Source organism: Leishmania infantum, chromosome 22 (genome assembly GCF_000002875.2).
Source record: "Leishmania infantum JPCM5 genome chromosome 22".
Taxonomy (NCBI): domain Eukaryota; phylum Euglenozoa; class Kinetoplastea; order Trypanosomatida; family Trypanosomatidae; genus Leishmania; species Leishmania infantum.
In genome coordinates, this window is record NC_009406.2 from 147,892 (window position 1) to 161,610 (window position 13,719).

Sequence of the window (13,719 nt, forward strand, 5' to 3'; positions counted from 1 at the left end):
TGCGTCGCCCTCACGGTGGCTCCTCAGGCTCACCGCACCAGTAGGCAGTGTGAGGGCCGGAGGAGGGAGGGCGGATGCGCGCAAGCCACGCTGACAGCTCGCAAGCATCGTATGGGTCATGCAAACGTGCTCACTGTCGCGGGTCGCTCCGAAGCAGCGCCATCCAAGACCTGGCCGCCGGCATCCGCGACGACGACTCGCTCTGACCTCCCCACGTCCTAGTCACCGGGCCCCTGTCACCGCCAGAGGTGGTGCAGCATTCGCAGGGGATGGGGAGAGGGTGCACTCGATCCTGCGCTGCCACGCGCTGAGGCGCGCCCGCTTCCCGTCATGGGGGCTACCGAGAGCCTATCACAAAAAGAAATGAGAAGTCTCGAGGCCCTCGGACGCCGCACTCATGAAGCGGTGGATGCCGTGCCACTAATGATGTGCAGCAGCGCGAAAGGCGAGAAATACAAGATCAGCAGCGCGGCTACCGTGCTGTGATACGAGCGCTGTCTCGCGGGCAATTCACTGCGCTCTGTGTGGAACGGCGATGGAACGGTGATGAGGAAGAAACGAAGGCACGCAGATGAGCACTGATGCGCTAGGCGTGCAGGAGAAACGTGCACGTGCCCCACAAAACACTGAAAGAGGGACACCGGAAGATACGAAGTCGCTGACGCAAGCACCACCGCCAGACGTGCGGACTGCGGTGGGTGCAGCAATGCACGCATGCACAAAAAAAAGGAGACGAAGATAGAGGAACGCCACCGAAAGCGCCTGGCGCAACATGCAGCAACACCAAAAGCACGGAAGCGGCACACGCACAGCAAAGAAAGCAACGATGAAAGGGGAGCGCCACCATGTGCCGCAATGACGGAGGATGGAGAAGGGGGAGGAGGAAGGGGCCGCAGGACACAGCGTCAGATGAAAAACTAGCGAAGTCCCGGCAAGATATCGTCGTCAGTGGCGGCGAGAGAAAAGAAATTCTGCGCATGGCCGTCACGATCCGCACTGCCGCTGCCATTGCCGCTGCCACTGCCACCGCCGCTCTCGCTGCTGCCGCCATCCGAAGCGGCGGCGAAGTCGTACCTGTTCCAGTTGTTGCGATCGTCGGCAGACGCACGGGCAGCAGCTCCCATGCTTCTGCCGTCGTTGTGCGAGACAGCGTCGCGAATGTGTTGGCCCATGCTTACCACCACGCCCCACAGTTGATGCACTGTCGCTGCCGTACTGTCGCGCCCGAACGACGACGGCTCCGCAGGGTCGCCTCCGTCGTCATGATCATAAGGATCGTCCAAGATGCCGCCGTAGGCGTCGAGCTCCGCTCCCTCTCCGCGTGCCGCGCGCGCGACACGCTCCCGCAGACGACGGTAGTAAAAAGTCATCACTCCCAGTCCAGCTAGCACAAGCCCGAGAACCACGAGAAGCACCACCACCGTTCTGCGAGAGGTACCCCTGCCAGCGGTACCGCCCGACGCATCGCACGGGCGCGGCTTCACGGGGGGCAGCGGGGAGGCACCTGGTGTGCAGTTGGCACGGTCGGGTAGAAGTACATAGACACCCTCCTGTGTCTGTGTTGATGGATCGCACTCCAGCCAGCGCACGGTGTAGGCGTCGAGGGTGCACTCGGTGCACTTCACAATAATCGGCTCCGGTGGCACGTAGCCGCCGACGCAGTTCATACTGTCCCTGCGTAAGGTGTAGTACACCCGCCGCGTCGTTGCGGTGGGATCATCGCAGCTCGTCTCCACCTTTTCATAGCTTTCGTTTGTGCAGAGGGGGCACGCGTAGGCAGAGCGCCACCGAAGGACAAGGTCCTCGTTGCCCTCGCCGACGTACTGCAGCGTGCCGAACTTTGGCTCACCGCCGCTCGTGCTGCACTCCAGTTCGATAAACGCCATGTAGTTGGACTTCGCGTCGTAGACCCAGTCGTCCGCGGAGGTATCGACGCCGTAGAAGATGTATGGGCTGCCCAACTGCGTCACCAGGTAGAGATGCCGACCGACCTCCATGTGCACAACAGCGTCGCCAAAGTGGTGCCCGTTGGTGGCTGAAGTGCGCTGACACACGTACGCACTAGAGGAGCTGTTGCGGCCGCGCGCTGAAGGCACGCACAGCCGATCGCGCGTGATCGGGGTAAGGGCAGAGTCGCTCTCGGAGGTGGCCCGGGCATCTCGGACGGGGAGCGGGTCGCATGGAGAGAAGTAGAAGCGGGGTATACCGGCTTCGTCGGCCTCCTCGACCGTCATGTTGGACACGGACGCGTTCGTTGCCGGCATGTACCCCACTGACGCATTCAAGACGACACCCCGCAGCTCGCTGAAGTTGTACACCATGCCGTTTCTTTCGAACACGCAGCCGAGGCTGCAGCCTGTGTGGTCTGCGTTTGCGACCGTGTTGCCCGGGCACTGAAGGCATGTCGTGAAGCCGTATCCGGGAGCGTAGGTATTGCCGATGCACGGCTCGCACCGGTGCGCTCGTAACGCGGGTTGCACGGTGCCAGGTGAGCATGGAGTCATCTTCGCCGCGCGTGATGCGCAGCTGAACCCAGCTCGGCAGGGTTGGCACGTCTGCACACCGCCCGATACATCGCCAAACACTTCCAGGCCCACGATCACGACTGAGATCGGGTTGGATGTGAAGGCGAGCTCCTCCACGATCCAGCTTAAGCGGTGCCGCATGCCACGCAGCTTCGAGTCGGAACCGCTGGCAGGAAGTGCCGTATCCACGTAGTACGGCACAAGAAGGGAGTAAAACACCGAGTCCACCCTCCCCGTGTGCGACGCAAAAGCTCGGACCGGATATTCGGCGTTATCGTCTACGATGACCCGCACGTTCAATGTCGTCCGCCAATCCATCCTTTGCACATACTTGCCCTCAGCGTCGACATAAGCGAAGGTGATGTTCGCCCAGCCGTCTTCCTCGGCATGGAAGGTGTAGCTGAGGGTGGCCAGCGAGTAGGTCGAGCTGGCAAGGTGTTCTTGTCGAATGCCGATCAGCGTATTGTCCTCGTCCGCGAACGGAAGCCCCACAAGCTCGAACCCTTTCCCTTCCTCCCTTCGGCAGCGGCTTGCAGAGCCTGTGCAGTAGATGCGCGACAGCGAGATCCCTGGCAGCGCCATCACATCACCGCCGAGGCCGTCGAAGCCACTGCTGTACACCAGCTTGGGTATGGCGGCCGTCCCCAATGGACACACTTCGCACCTATCGCCTAAGAGGTACTCCCCCGCAGGACAACTGACACACGCCCCCCGAGCTCGACTGTCTGCGTGCCGCATGCCCGGCAGACATGTCGCACATTCGACCCTCGTCGCTGTCGGCCTGCTGCCCTCGACTTCAGCACAGTCTGCGCCCTCGTACTTGACCCAGCTCCGCAGTCGCGTGTTATCACTCCGGCAGCTGCCGTACTGCGCAATGTAGTCGCCCCCCGTGCACGCACGCATGCGAGTGCAGTTATTAGCGCCCTCTGGCGATGAGGTGTTCGGCGGGCACTGGAGACACTGCGTATCGCCCTCTCCCCGGTATGTGTTCCGTGGACATCGCACGCACTGGGATGCGCCAACACCACCTCTGCCCTCCCTGGCCGTCCAGTGCCCGGGTGGACAGCTGACGCACTGCATCTCTGCCACTGTCTTGCGCGTGCCTTTGACGACAATGTTGCGTAACAGCGCCCGATCATTCACGCCGGTGAGCTCCTCGCCGTAGGGTGGACCGGTGCTGTCCTTCATGTAGTCAAACTGAATCTGGGTGGTACCGTACGGCAGCCGTAAGGAGGCGTGATACCAGTCGCGGTGCACCCCCGTGGCGAAAAACCGGTACTTACCGACCTCCGTGTCCGGGTTTCTGACAATGGAGTAGTTGAGGCGCAGCACGAGTCCGTCGTACATCTCTTCCGACGAGATCGAGTAATCGAACTCGAGCGAGCCGCTGCTCTCAATAACGTCAACTACGAAGTCCAGCGTGGACTCCACCGACTCGTCGACCGTACCCCACTGCGTCACGGGACGGTTCTCAGTCGGCTGCACACCCGAGGAGACCACCGTCCCGTAAGTATCCTCCACGGCGCTCCACGACGCACACGGCTCCGGACTGCAGTACGTTCTCATGTCTTCGGGCAAGGGGTCAAAGGTCACGTAGCGGGTCGTGTATGAGGAGTAGGTGCCGGCTGGACACACGGCACATTCAAGCGTCAACGGGTCCAGGCGGTAGCCATCTGTGCAGTCGTAGCAGGCAGTGGTGCGTGGGGGTGGCACGAAAAGATTCCCCCGCTCGCAATCCGCGTCGCTGCTGAGGTAGGATAGGACGGTCAGCTTACCCGTCCTCTTATCACACGGCGAGAAGAAGTGTATGATATCCGCGTTCGTGCACGGGCGGGCTGCAGCACCACAAGCAACGAGTATCAGCAACAGCAATGCCACGGTTTTCACAGCCGACGTGGATCCGTTTCCGCGACGGAAGCTCGCCAGAAACGCACCTCTCTCTCTTTGCCTCATATGACCACGGCAACCCAAATATCGAGTAAACATGACGGAATAGAACAACTAGAAGGGAGGCGGCGGCGGCAACACCGATGCGTGTCTTCGTTGTTTTTCGCCTCGTGCTTCGACGGAGAGAGAAGAGCTCGTTTTTCTGCACCCCAGGTGCCGCAAAGTCAGTCGATCAGCGGCGTCGAGAGGCGGCTATACTAGACCACCACTGCACGAGGAGAGCAGCAGCAGGATAGGCAGATCCTCCGACACACGCACGGCCGGTGCAGAGTGTGATGGCAAGAGATCGAAAGACAGAGAAAGAGGCGGGGGGCACGTAAGCTGACAAGACAGAGCACAGCTAAAACGAGCTCACACACACACACACAGAGAAAGAGACAGATATGGAAAAAGAAACTGAAAGGTCGAAGATAATGAGAAGCAGCAAAGGCAAGGAGTGGGCGTGTGGGTAGCAAGACCAGGAGAGAGAGAGCAGAGGAAAAGTATGCCCGAGGCAGCAACAGCAGTAATATATAATTCGTCGCTCCACCTTGTGAGGCGGAAAGAAAGAGAGAGACGAGACTCAACTGAACGCACAGAAATACGCTCACAGAGAAGGTAGAGAGCGGACGCTCAACACCCAAAAGCAAAAAAAAACACAAGAAATAGAGATAAATAAATATATAGAGAGAGACGCGTAAAGAGAGCTTCCAACACGCGACCACGAAGTCCACGCGGCACGGCGCCCAAACGCGACAGCCTGGGAGGGAGAGAGGACGACCGTGAAGAAGCGATGTTGGCGGTTCAGGAAGAGGAGACGCCAGCGAGACTCACGTGCGCAGGCTCTCCTAATCACACAGCTGCCTAGCTAGACCTCGCTGTGTCTCGGCTCGGACACGTTTCGAGTACTTTCGAGTATCGCCTCCTCTCCCCACAATAAACAACGCGAATAAACAACGTGTTACTGCGCAGGTCGTAAGAGGGAGGTAGGCAACGTCAAGACTGCCAGGATACGCAAACCTCGCCACACATGCCCACACTCGCGAAGAGGGGGGAGGCGGGGACAGGAAGCTACTGAAGATCACGATAAGCGAACAGAGCCAGACTTTGAAAGCGGTAATCTGTGTGCTGCCAATGGAAAGCTGCGCATGCACCATGATACTCATGCACGGCACATGTAGAGAGAGTGTCCATCAAAGTACACCATTATGCACAGCACCGGAAAGAGCCACGACACACCCAGCAGCAGAGCCACGAAGGTGCAGAGAAGAGACGAGCGAGACAGACAACAGTCCAGGAAAGATCGATTGAGGGTGCAGCAGCAACGAAAGGGAGAGAACAGCATTGTGTTGAAGGGGGGGGAACAGCACGAAGGCTCGCTCACGATCGCCCAGCTGGCCTCCATCATCTCAATCCAGAGAAAATGCATCCTCCCTGGTAACGGAAAAAACCTTGAGAGACTTTGCGTGCTCAGCCTTAGGGCGAGGAGCAGAGAACGATGAGCGGGATAGCGACGGTAGCTCCTAAATGTTTACAACGCCCGAAACTGAGCGTCGACGCGAGAGCCACACATCCCCTGCGGCCTACAGTTATCTTCTTTTGAATGGCTCTCCCTGCAACAGGCACACTATCTGAGGCGGCGCACAGCAAGAGCCCCGCCAAACATCACCGTGCTATGAGGAGCCTATGAGTAATCCACGATACCACAAAGTTATCGTCAAAAAAAAAACATTCATTTCCGCCTTCAACAACCGCGCATCAGCGGATTCCATCCCCGCATGAAAACACTTCCAACTGCCAGCTCGAGACCTGTTCTCTTCCTCCCCGACGGAACTCGCGATGGCCCACACGTTACACTCCAACATTCCTTTTTCAGCGATTCGAACGAACCCACCGCTGAAGCGCGTCGCTGGTCACACTGTTGCGCGTCCCCTCAAACACACCATGCTGAGATAAGCAGTCCGTCACAGAAACCTCGCGATATACGGAGACGTTCCGCTTTCCTTCTAAACCCCGCGACGCTAGCGACCCTGGAGCGAAACAACGCGACACCTTCCATCTTCGAGCAACAATCTCCTCACGCTGTAACAGCGCGCGCATATCCTCCTCTTCCTCAACCAAACGTAGAACACACGCAGACAAGGGATACGAAAACCGCAAAGAACAGTCATGCCTGCCACATTCCATCCCCACAAGAGTACCCCCACTACAAACACCACACCCAGATGCCGATAACCGCCCAACACATCCCTCCGACGCAACGCAAGCGCGCTCCTGCTCGGCGCGCTCGGCGGCCTCGGTTGCCTCAAGGGCGGCGCGGCTGCCTCCCTCGGCGCTCGACACGGCCTGCGCCATGTCCGCGGCGCGGTCCTCCGCCAGCTGCGCCAGCGCGCCCGCCGCCTCGGCAGCAACGCCGGCGCGCGCAGCGCACTCCTCCGACGCAACGCAAGCGCGCCCCTGCTCGGCGCGCTCGGCGGCCTCGGTTGCCTCAAGGGCGGCGCGGCTGCCTCCCTCGGCGCTCGACACGGCCTGCGCCATGTCCGCGGCGCGGTCCTCCGCCAGCTGCGCCAGCGCGCCCGCCGCCTCGGCAGCAACGCCGGCGCGCGCAGCGCACTCCTCCGACGCAACGCAAGCGCGCTCCTGCTCGGCGCGCTCGGCGGCCTCGGTTGCCTCAAGGGCGGCGCGGCTGCCTCCCTCGGCGCTCGACACGGCCTGCGCCATGTCCGCGGCGCGGTCCTCCGCCAGCTGCGCCAGCGCGCCCGCCGCCTCGGCAGCAACGCCGGCGCGCGCAGCGCACTCCTCCGACGCAACGCAAGCGCGCTCCTGCTCGGCGCGCTCGGCGGCCTCGGTTGCCTCAAGGGCGGCGCGGCTGCCTCCCTCGGCGCTCGACACGGCCTGCGCCATGTCCGCGGCGCGGTCCTCCGCCAGCTGCGCCAGCGCGCCCGCCGCCTCGGCAGCAACGCCGGCGCGCGCAGCGCACTCCTCCGACGCAACGCAAGCGCGCCCCTGCTCGGCGCGCTCGGCGGCCTCGGTTGCCTCAAGGGCGGCGCGGCTGCCTCCCTCGGCGCTCGACACGGCCTGCGCCATGTCCGCGGCGCGGTCCTCCGCCAGCTGCGCCAGCGCGCCCGCCGCCTCGGCAGCAACGCCGGCGCGCGCAGCGCACTCCTCCGACGCAACGCAAGCGCGCCCCTGCTCGGCGCGCTCGGCGGCCTCGGTTGCCTCAAGGGCGGCGCGGCTGCCTCCCTCGGCGCTCGACACGGCCTGCGCCATGTCCGCGGCGCGGTCCTCCGCCAGCTGCGCCAGCGCGCCCGCCGCCTCGGCAGCAACGCCGGCGCGCGCAGCGCACTCCTCCGACGCAACGCAAGCGCGCTCCTGCTCGGCGCGCTCGGCGGCCTCGGTTGCCTCAAGGGCGGCGCGGCTGCCTCCCTCGGCGCTCGACACGGCCTGCGCCATGTCCGCGGCGCGGTCCTCCGCCAGCTGCGCCAGCGCGCCCGCCGCCTCGGCAGCAACGCCGGCGCGCGCAGCGCACTCCTCCGACGCAACGCAAGCGCGCTCCTGCTCGGCGCGCTCGGCGGCCTCGGTTGCCTCAAGGGCGGCGCGGCTGCCTCCCTCGGCGCTCGACACGGCCTGCGCCATGTCCGCGGCGCGGTCCTCCGCCAGCTGCGCCAGCGCGCCCGCCGCCTCGGCAGCAACGCCGGCGCGCGCAGTGCACTCCTCCGACGCAACGCAAGCGCGCTCCTGCTCGGCGCGCTCGGCGGCCTCGGTTGCCTCAAGGGCGGCGCGGCTGCCTCCCTCGGCGCTCGACACGGCCTGCGCCATGTCCGCGGCGCGGTCCTCCGCCAGCTGCGCCAGCGCGCCCGCCGCCTCGGCAGCAACGCCGGCGCGCGCAGCGCACTCCTCCGACGCAACGCAAGCGCGCTCCTGCTCGGCGCGCTCGGCGGCCTCGGTTGCCTCAAGGGCGGCGCGGCTGCCTCCCTCGGCGCTCGACACGGCCTGCGCCATGTCCGCGGCGCGGTCCTCCGCCAGCTGCGCCAGCGCGCCCGCCGCCTCGGCAGCAACGCCGGCGCGCGCAGCGCACTCCTCCGACGCAACGCAAGCGCGCTCCTGCTCGGCGCGCTCGGCGGCCTCGGTTGCCTCAAGGGCGGCGCGGCTGCCTCCCTCGGCGCTCGACACGGCCTGCGCCATGTCCGCGGCGCGGTCCTCCGCCAGCTGCGCCAGCGCGCCCGCCGCCTCGGCAGCAACGCCGGCGCGCGCAGCGCACTCCTCCGACGCAACGCAAGCGCGCTCCTGCTCGGCGCGCTCGGCGGCCTCGGTTGCCTCAAGGGCGGCGCGGCTGCCTCCCTCGGCGCTCGACACGGCCTGCGCCATGTCCGCGGCGCGGTCCTCCGCCAGCTGCGCCAGCGCGCCCGCCGCCTCGGCAGCAACGCCGGCGCGCGCAGCGCACTCCTCCGACGCAACGCAAGCGCGCTCCTGCTCGGCGCGCTCGGCGGCCTCGGTTGCCTCAAGGGCGGCGCGGCTGCCTCCCTCGGCGCTCGACACGGCCTGCGCCATGTCCGCGGCGCGGTCCTCCGCCAGCTGCGCCAGCGCGCCCGCCGCCTCGGCAGCAACGCCGGCGCGCGCAGCGCACTCCTCCGACGCAACGCAAGCGCGCTCCTGCTCGGCGCGCTCGGCGGCCTCGGTTGCCTCAAGGGCGGCGCGGCTGCCTCCCTCGGCGCTCGACACGGCCTGCGCCATGTCCGCGGCGCGGTCCTCCGCCAGCTGCGCCAGCGCGCCCGCCGCCTCGGCAGCAACGCCGGCGCGCGCAGCGCACTCCTCCGACGCAACGCAAGCGCGCCCCTGCTCGGCGCGCTCGGCGGCCTCGGTTGCCTCAAGGGCGGCGCGGCTGCCTCCCTCGGCGCTCGACACGGCCTGCGCCATGTCCGCGGCGCGGTCCTCCGCCAGCTGCGCCAGCGCGCCCGCCGCCTCGGCAGCAACGCCGGCGCGCGCAGCGCACTCCTCCGACGCAACGCAAGCGCGCTCCTGCTCGGCGCGCTCGGCGGCCTCGGTTGCCTCAAGGGCGGCGCGGCTGCCTCCCTCGGCGCTCGACACGGCCTGCGCCATGTCCGCGGCGCGGTCCTCCGCCAGCTGCGCCAGCGCGCCCGCCGCCTCGGCAGCAACGCCGCCGGAGAAGCGGGGTTTCGGTGGCGCGAAAGTGTCAGAATTGAGTTTCGAGGTACGTGTGAAGGCAGCGGAGGTGAAGGGCTCGGCTTGGTGGGGAGCTTCTTGTGGATGTGCGTGTGTAGAGCCCAGACGCTCGTATGGTTTAGAGAAGGGCTTGTGTTTCCATTCCTCACATGTTGTGGGCTGTGAAGGAAAGTCACTGCCTGAGTGGCAGAGCCTCTCTGAGGTGTGTGAGGCAGGTGTGAATTTTCGGGGGAGCGGCGGTCCTTCCCCAACGTTCGAGTTGGGGCTGGTGGGCGAGACCTCGATCTTAGGTGTGACGTCTTTGGAGGGTGTGCTCGAGTCAACGAATAGCTCCTTGGCTACGCGTGAGTCATGATGGTCGGGACATCCTGGTCTTTCGCGGGTGTATAACTGCCGCTGATCACAGTCGGTGCCACTGGTGTAAAGCCGTGATGCTGCTGTGATCTGTGCTGCTCTAATACGCTTTTCACGATCTTGCAGGAGACGTAGTTTTGTGTAGTCGCGCAGGATGAGCTGAAGCTCCTTGAGTTCGTCAACGAGCAGTCTTGAGTACGCAGCACTGATAGCGGCATCGAACCGGAGGACGGGGTTCTTGGGAAAGAACTCTGCGTCCATGTTGGCGCTTGGCGTCCGTAGCGCCCGTTACGGATGTAAGAATTTTGTTGACGTTGTAAGAAAAACGTATTTTGGTGTGTGTAGGTGTGCGCCCTCGGCGAGAAAGGCACACAGACACAGAAGGGCAGCTCAGGAAGGCTGCTGGCGGCGGATGAGTGTAATCGATCGAAAAAAAGAAAAGGAAAAAGCTTACTGCAGCTGCTGTATAAACGGGGGGAGCCCCTGCCCTCCTCGCCCCTTCCGTCGCCCAGTGGGGCCGCGACTTTTCAAGGGAAAACGCAGGAGTGAGCACAGGACCAAGAGCAACGAGAGGAAGCGTGTAGGAGCGCGCCCGCCCTGTCGTCGGGTGGTGTTGGCCTGGTGTGTGCTGTAAATGGAAAGAGAGTTCTCTCGTGGGATGTGTTGGGGTGTTCAACGCGCGCCTGTATGTGACCTTGGCCTTGTCTGTGAGGTGAGCCGGTGATGGCTCGGCGATGCCTCCGTCCTGCGCACTCTGCGATCGCCTTCGGCGCGTGCCAGCGCTTTCCTTGCGTGAGAGCGTCGCAAGGCAGGTTTAGGTGCCGTTGCTGCTGCTCAGCGCCTCGTTGTGGCCTAGCAGAGATGTGAAGAGGGAAAAGAAAAGGAATGTGAGGGGTGTGGTGTCCAGCACAGACGTCGCTGCGGCTGCGCGCGCGTGTATGGGCGTCTGCATGCTCTGGGTTGCCTCTCATTTGCGTATTCTGTGCGACGACGCCCCGGACGAGTGTCGCATGCAATGATTGCCCCCACCTCACTGGGTGGCGGCACGTGCGCACGGCAACCCTTCCTGGAAAGCAAGAGCAGGGGCCGCCGCGGCCGCACACACACACACACACGCCAACACCCTTTTCACCTCTGCAAGGCACAGCCGTAGATAATTAATGAAGATATCCATGCAAATCCTCAGGCAGAACACCTCTGCTTCGTTGGTACGCGTACGGGGCTACAAGCCAGGCCACGCCTTCGTATATGCACGCACCTCAGCAAGGACAAGGGGAAAAGGCGGGATCGGATAGGGGATGGGATAGGGAGGGGTTTCAACACAGCCCGGGGAGAAGAAATAGCAGTTGTGTGCATGTGCGTTGTGCCAAACGCGAAGTGGAACACAACCGCGCTTAAGATTAAAAAAGAACGACGAAGATTTGAGAGAGAGAGAGCAGGAGGAGAAACAGCAGTGGTCGTGGAAAGGAGTGATGTGCCGTCCCGTGTAGCACAGGAGTAGCAGCACTAGAGGCCTTGACGCCACGCTCCCCCGGCCCCCGAACACTAAGCGTTTATGAGGGGGCCGCGTTCTCTTTTCGCGTCGCGTAAGGTGGTGGGGTGCGCACTGCGCATCGTCCTCTCGACCCGGCAAGAGGCATGCTCATACACACACAAGCGCACACACTCCTCTACAGAGCGAGGTGACGCACGATTCCACCACAGCCTCGTATTTTCGTTACCTACAGCCGAGTTCGTCATCGTGTCCGGCCATCTGTGCGCCCTGCGAGTGCTCCCGTGACCCAAAGTGCAGCAGAACGACAAGCGCACACATGGAGGCACGAACTTGTGGCCCCTCTCACTGTGAATCTGCTTTTCTGTACATGTGTGTGGGGGTGGGGTGGGGGAGGGAGGGGGGCACGGCAAACACTGGTAGCTGCCGGTGCACGCCTGAATTCGTGGACTGGTCTCTGCATCGCCGCCTCTCGTGCTCGTGCTCACGTTGCTCTTGCTGCCGGTTTTTTTTTGTCTTTTTCATAGTCGTGGGAGTTTTGCGAGGAGGTGGGCCTGAACACGCAAGAAAATAATGAAAACAAAAAAAAGGAAAAGGAAAGGGCGACGCCGAGAACGGGCACGAACAACCGAAAAGAGCCTCGTGTCATCACGCATGTCGACTTTTTGCCGCTTGCCTGCGTCAGTGCGACTCCCTCACCTCGCACGGGAGATAAAGGCGACAAGCGCAGAGGCGACGGCGAAGGCAGAGAGGTGGGCAGAGTTTGCATGAGAGAGCTACGCTTTCCTGCGCGCGCACCTCTTCAACCCTCTCGCGGCATCCAAAAAAGATGCACCCTTCTCGCCCTCCCCTTCGCGGACCGCTCAAGGACACAGAGGCCACCTACTTGATCGGGATGAAGCGGGAGGAGTGCGTGGCACCCACGCCAGGGCGACCGTGCAGCACCGGGCGGTAGCTCATCGAGAACTCGCCGAGGTAGTGACCGATCATCTCACCCTTGATCTCCACAGCGTTGAACTGGTGGCCGTTGTAGATCGCCACCACGGACCCCACCATCTCCGGTGTGATCACCACGTCGCGCAGGTGCGTCTTTACAGCCTTCGGCTTCTCGCCAACCTTCACGTGCTTCTTCGCCTCGCGCAGGCGCTTCAGCAGCACGGGCGGGCGGCGGTCCACATGGCGGTTCATGTTGCGGCGCGCACGCGCGTGCACCAGCGCCCTGAACTCCTCCTCGCTCAGCGCAAGCAGGGGGTCGATCTCAAGCCCACGGTACGTGAACTTGTGGAACGTGCGCTCCTTCTTGAGCTGCTCGTAGCGCTCAGCGGTGATGTTGGACGCCATCTTGAGAGGGCAGACTGATGACTAGCAGCATGGCCAACGAGAACGTAGAGGCAAAAACAGTCAGTTGGAGTGTTTAGAGGAGTTTTGGTGGAGGAGTTCGATGTGTCGTCGTCGTCGGTTTGTGTGTGTGTGTGTGTGTGTGTGTGTGCGTAGGCCGCACAGCGAGCCGATGGGTTGCCGCGGATCATTGGCAAAGTATGAGAGTAGCAGCAGCAAAAAGAAGAAGCAGAGAGCGACGTGAACAGGGCGCAAGCATCTGGAATCAAGTACAGCGTCATGAGAGGGAAGGATACACAGAGACGCCACGCACACACACACACACACAGAAAGCAAAGGCCTGCGTGTTGACAAGAGGGGTGGGTCGTGTTCCTGGCGAACGTTGTCCGACGCCGCCGCACGCCACCCGGTTGGCTGGCAAGCCAAGAGGAGAGAGGTGTGGCATGGGAGGGGGGAGGGGCCGATGCAAGAGGAACGCACCACTTTACACATTGCCATGCATAGCGACCCAGCATCAGTGCCCACATGACTATGGAGAGACCACGGGTGCACAGTAGCGTCCACAAGCATATATTCACATATAGTTCGCTTGTCGTCTTCAGAAGGCATCGCTCCAAGTCTAGCATCTCAACTGCGGAGTGATGATTGCCTTCGCGTGATGGCGCAAGTACGCGCGGCTGAGTCTGTGCTCATCAACGCGCTAGGTAGTGCGCTGGGTCCTGAGATACCTCGCTCTGCGGTGTGGCCGCTCCTCGTCATGAAGGCAGAAGAGCAGCACTCGGCAAAATCAACCTAAGCCCGGCAGAGAAACGAGGTGGCAGGCACATGAACGCCGTGGAAGTTCCAACGCACGGCGATGAGTTATACATCGTGTGCCAAGGCAACGCGCTCGCCTGCCTG

General features: G+C 63.0%; 3 protein-coding genes across 3 annotated transcripts; all 3 read right to left on the bottom strand.

The window, feature by feature from the left end:
* Positions 1-917: 917 nt before the first annotated feature.
* Positions 918-4,478, bottom strand: LINJ_22_0290 (conserved hypothetical protein; the record flags this gene model as incomplete). Its single annotated transcript, XM_001465523.1, has 1 exon — positions 918-4,478. The coding sequence occupies one exon, from the start codon at positions 4,476-4,478 to the stop codon at positions 918-920; it is 3,561 nt and encodes a 1,186-aa protein (XP_001465560.1).
* Positions 4,479-6,323: 1,845 nt separating this feature from the next.
* Positions 6,324-10,250, bottom strand: LINJ_22_0300 (hypothetical protein; the record flags this gene model as incomplete). The annotated part of the gene is made up of 1 exon (XM_001465524.2): positions 6,324-10,250. One exon carries the CDS (start codon positions 10,248-10,250, stop codon positions 6,324-6,326), a length of 3,927 nt encoding a protein of 1,308 aa, XP_001465561.2.
* Positions 10,251-12,363: 2,113 nt separating this feature from the next.
* On the bottom strand, positions 12,364-12,822 carry LINJ_22_0310 (putative 40S ribosomal protein S15; the record flags this gene model as incomplete). Its single annotated transcript, XM_001465525.1, has 1 exon — positions 12,364-12,822. One exon carries the CDS (start codon positions 12,820-12,822, stop codon positions 12,364-12,366), a length of 459 nt encoding a protein of 152 aa, XP_001465562.1.
* Positions 12,823-13,719: the final 897 nt, after the last annotated feature.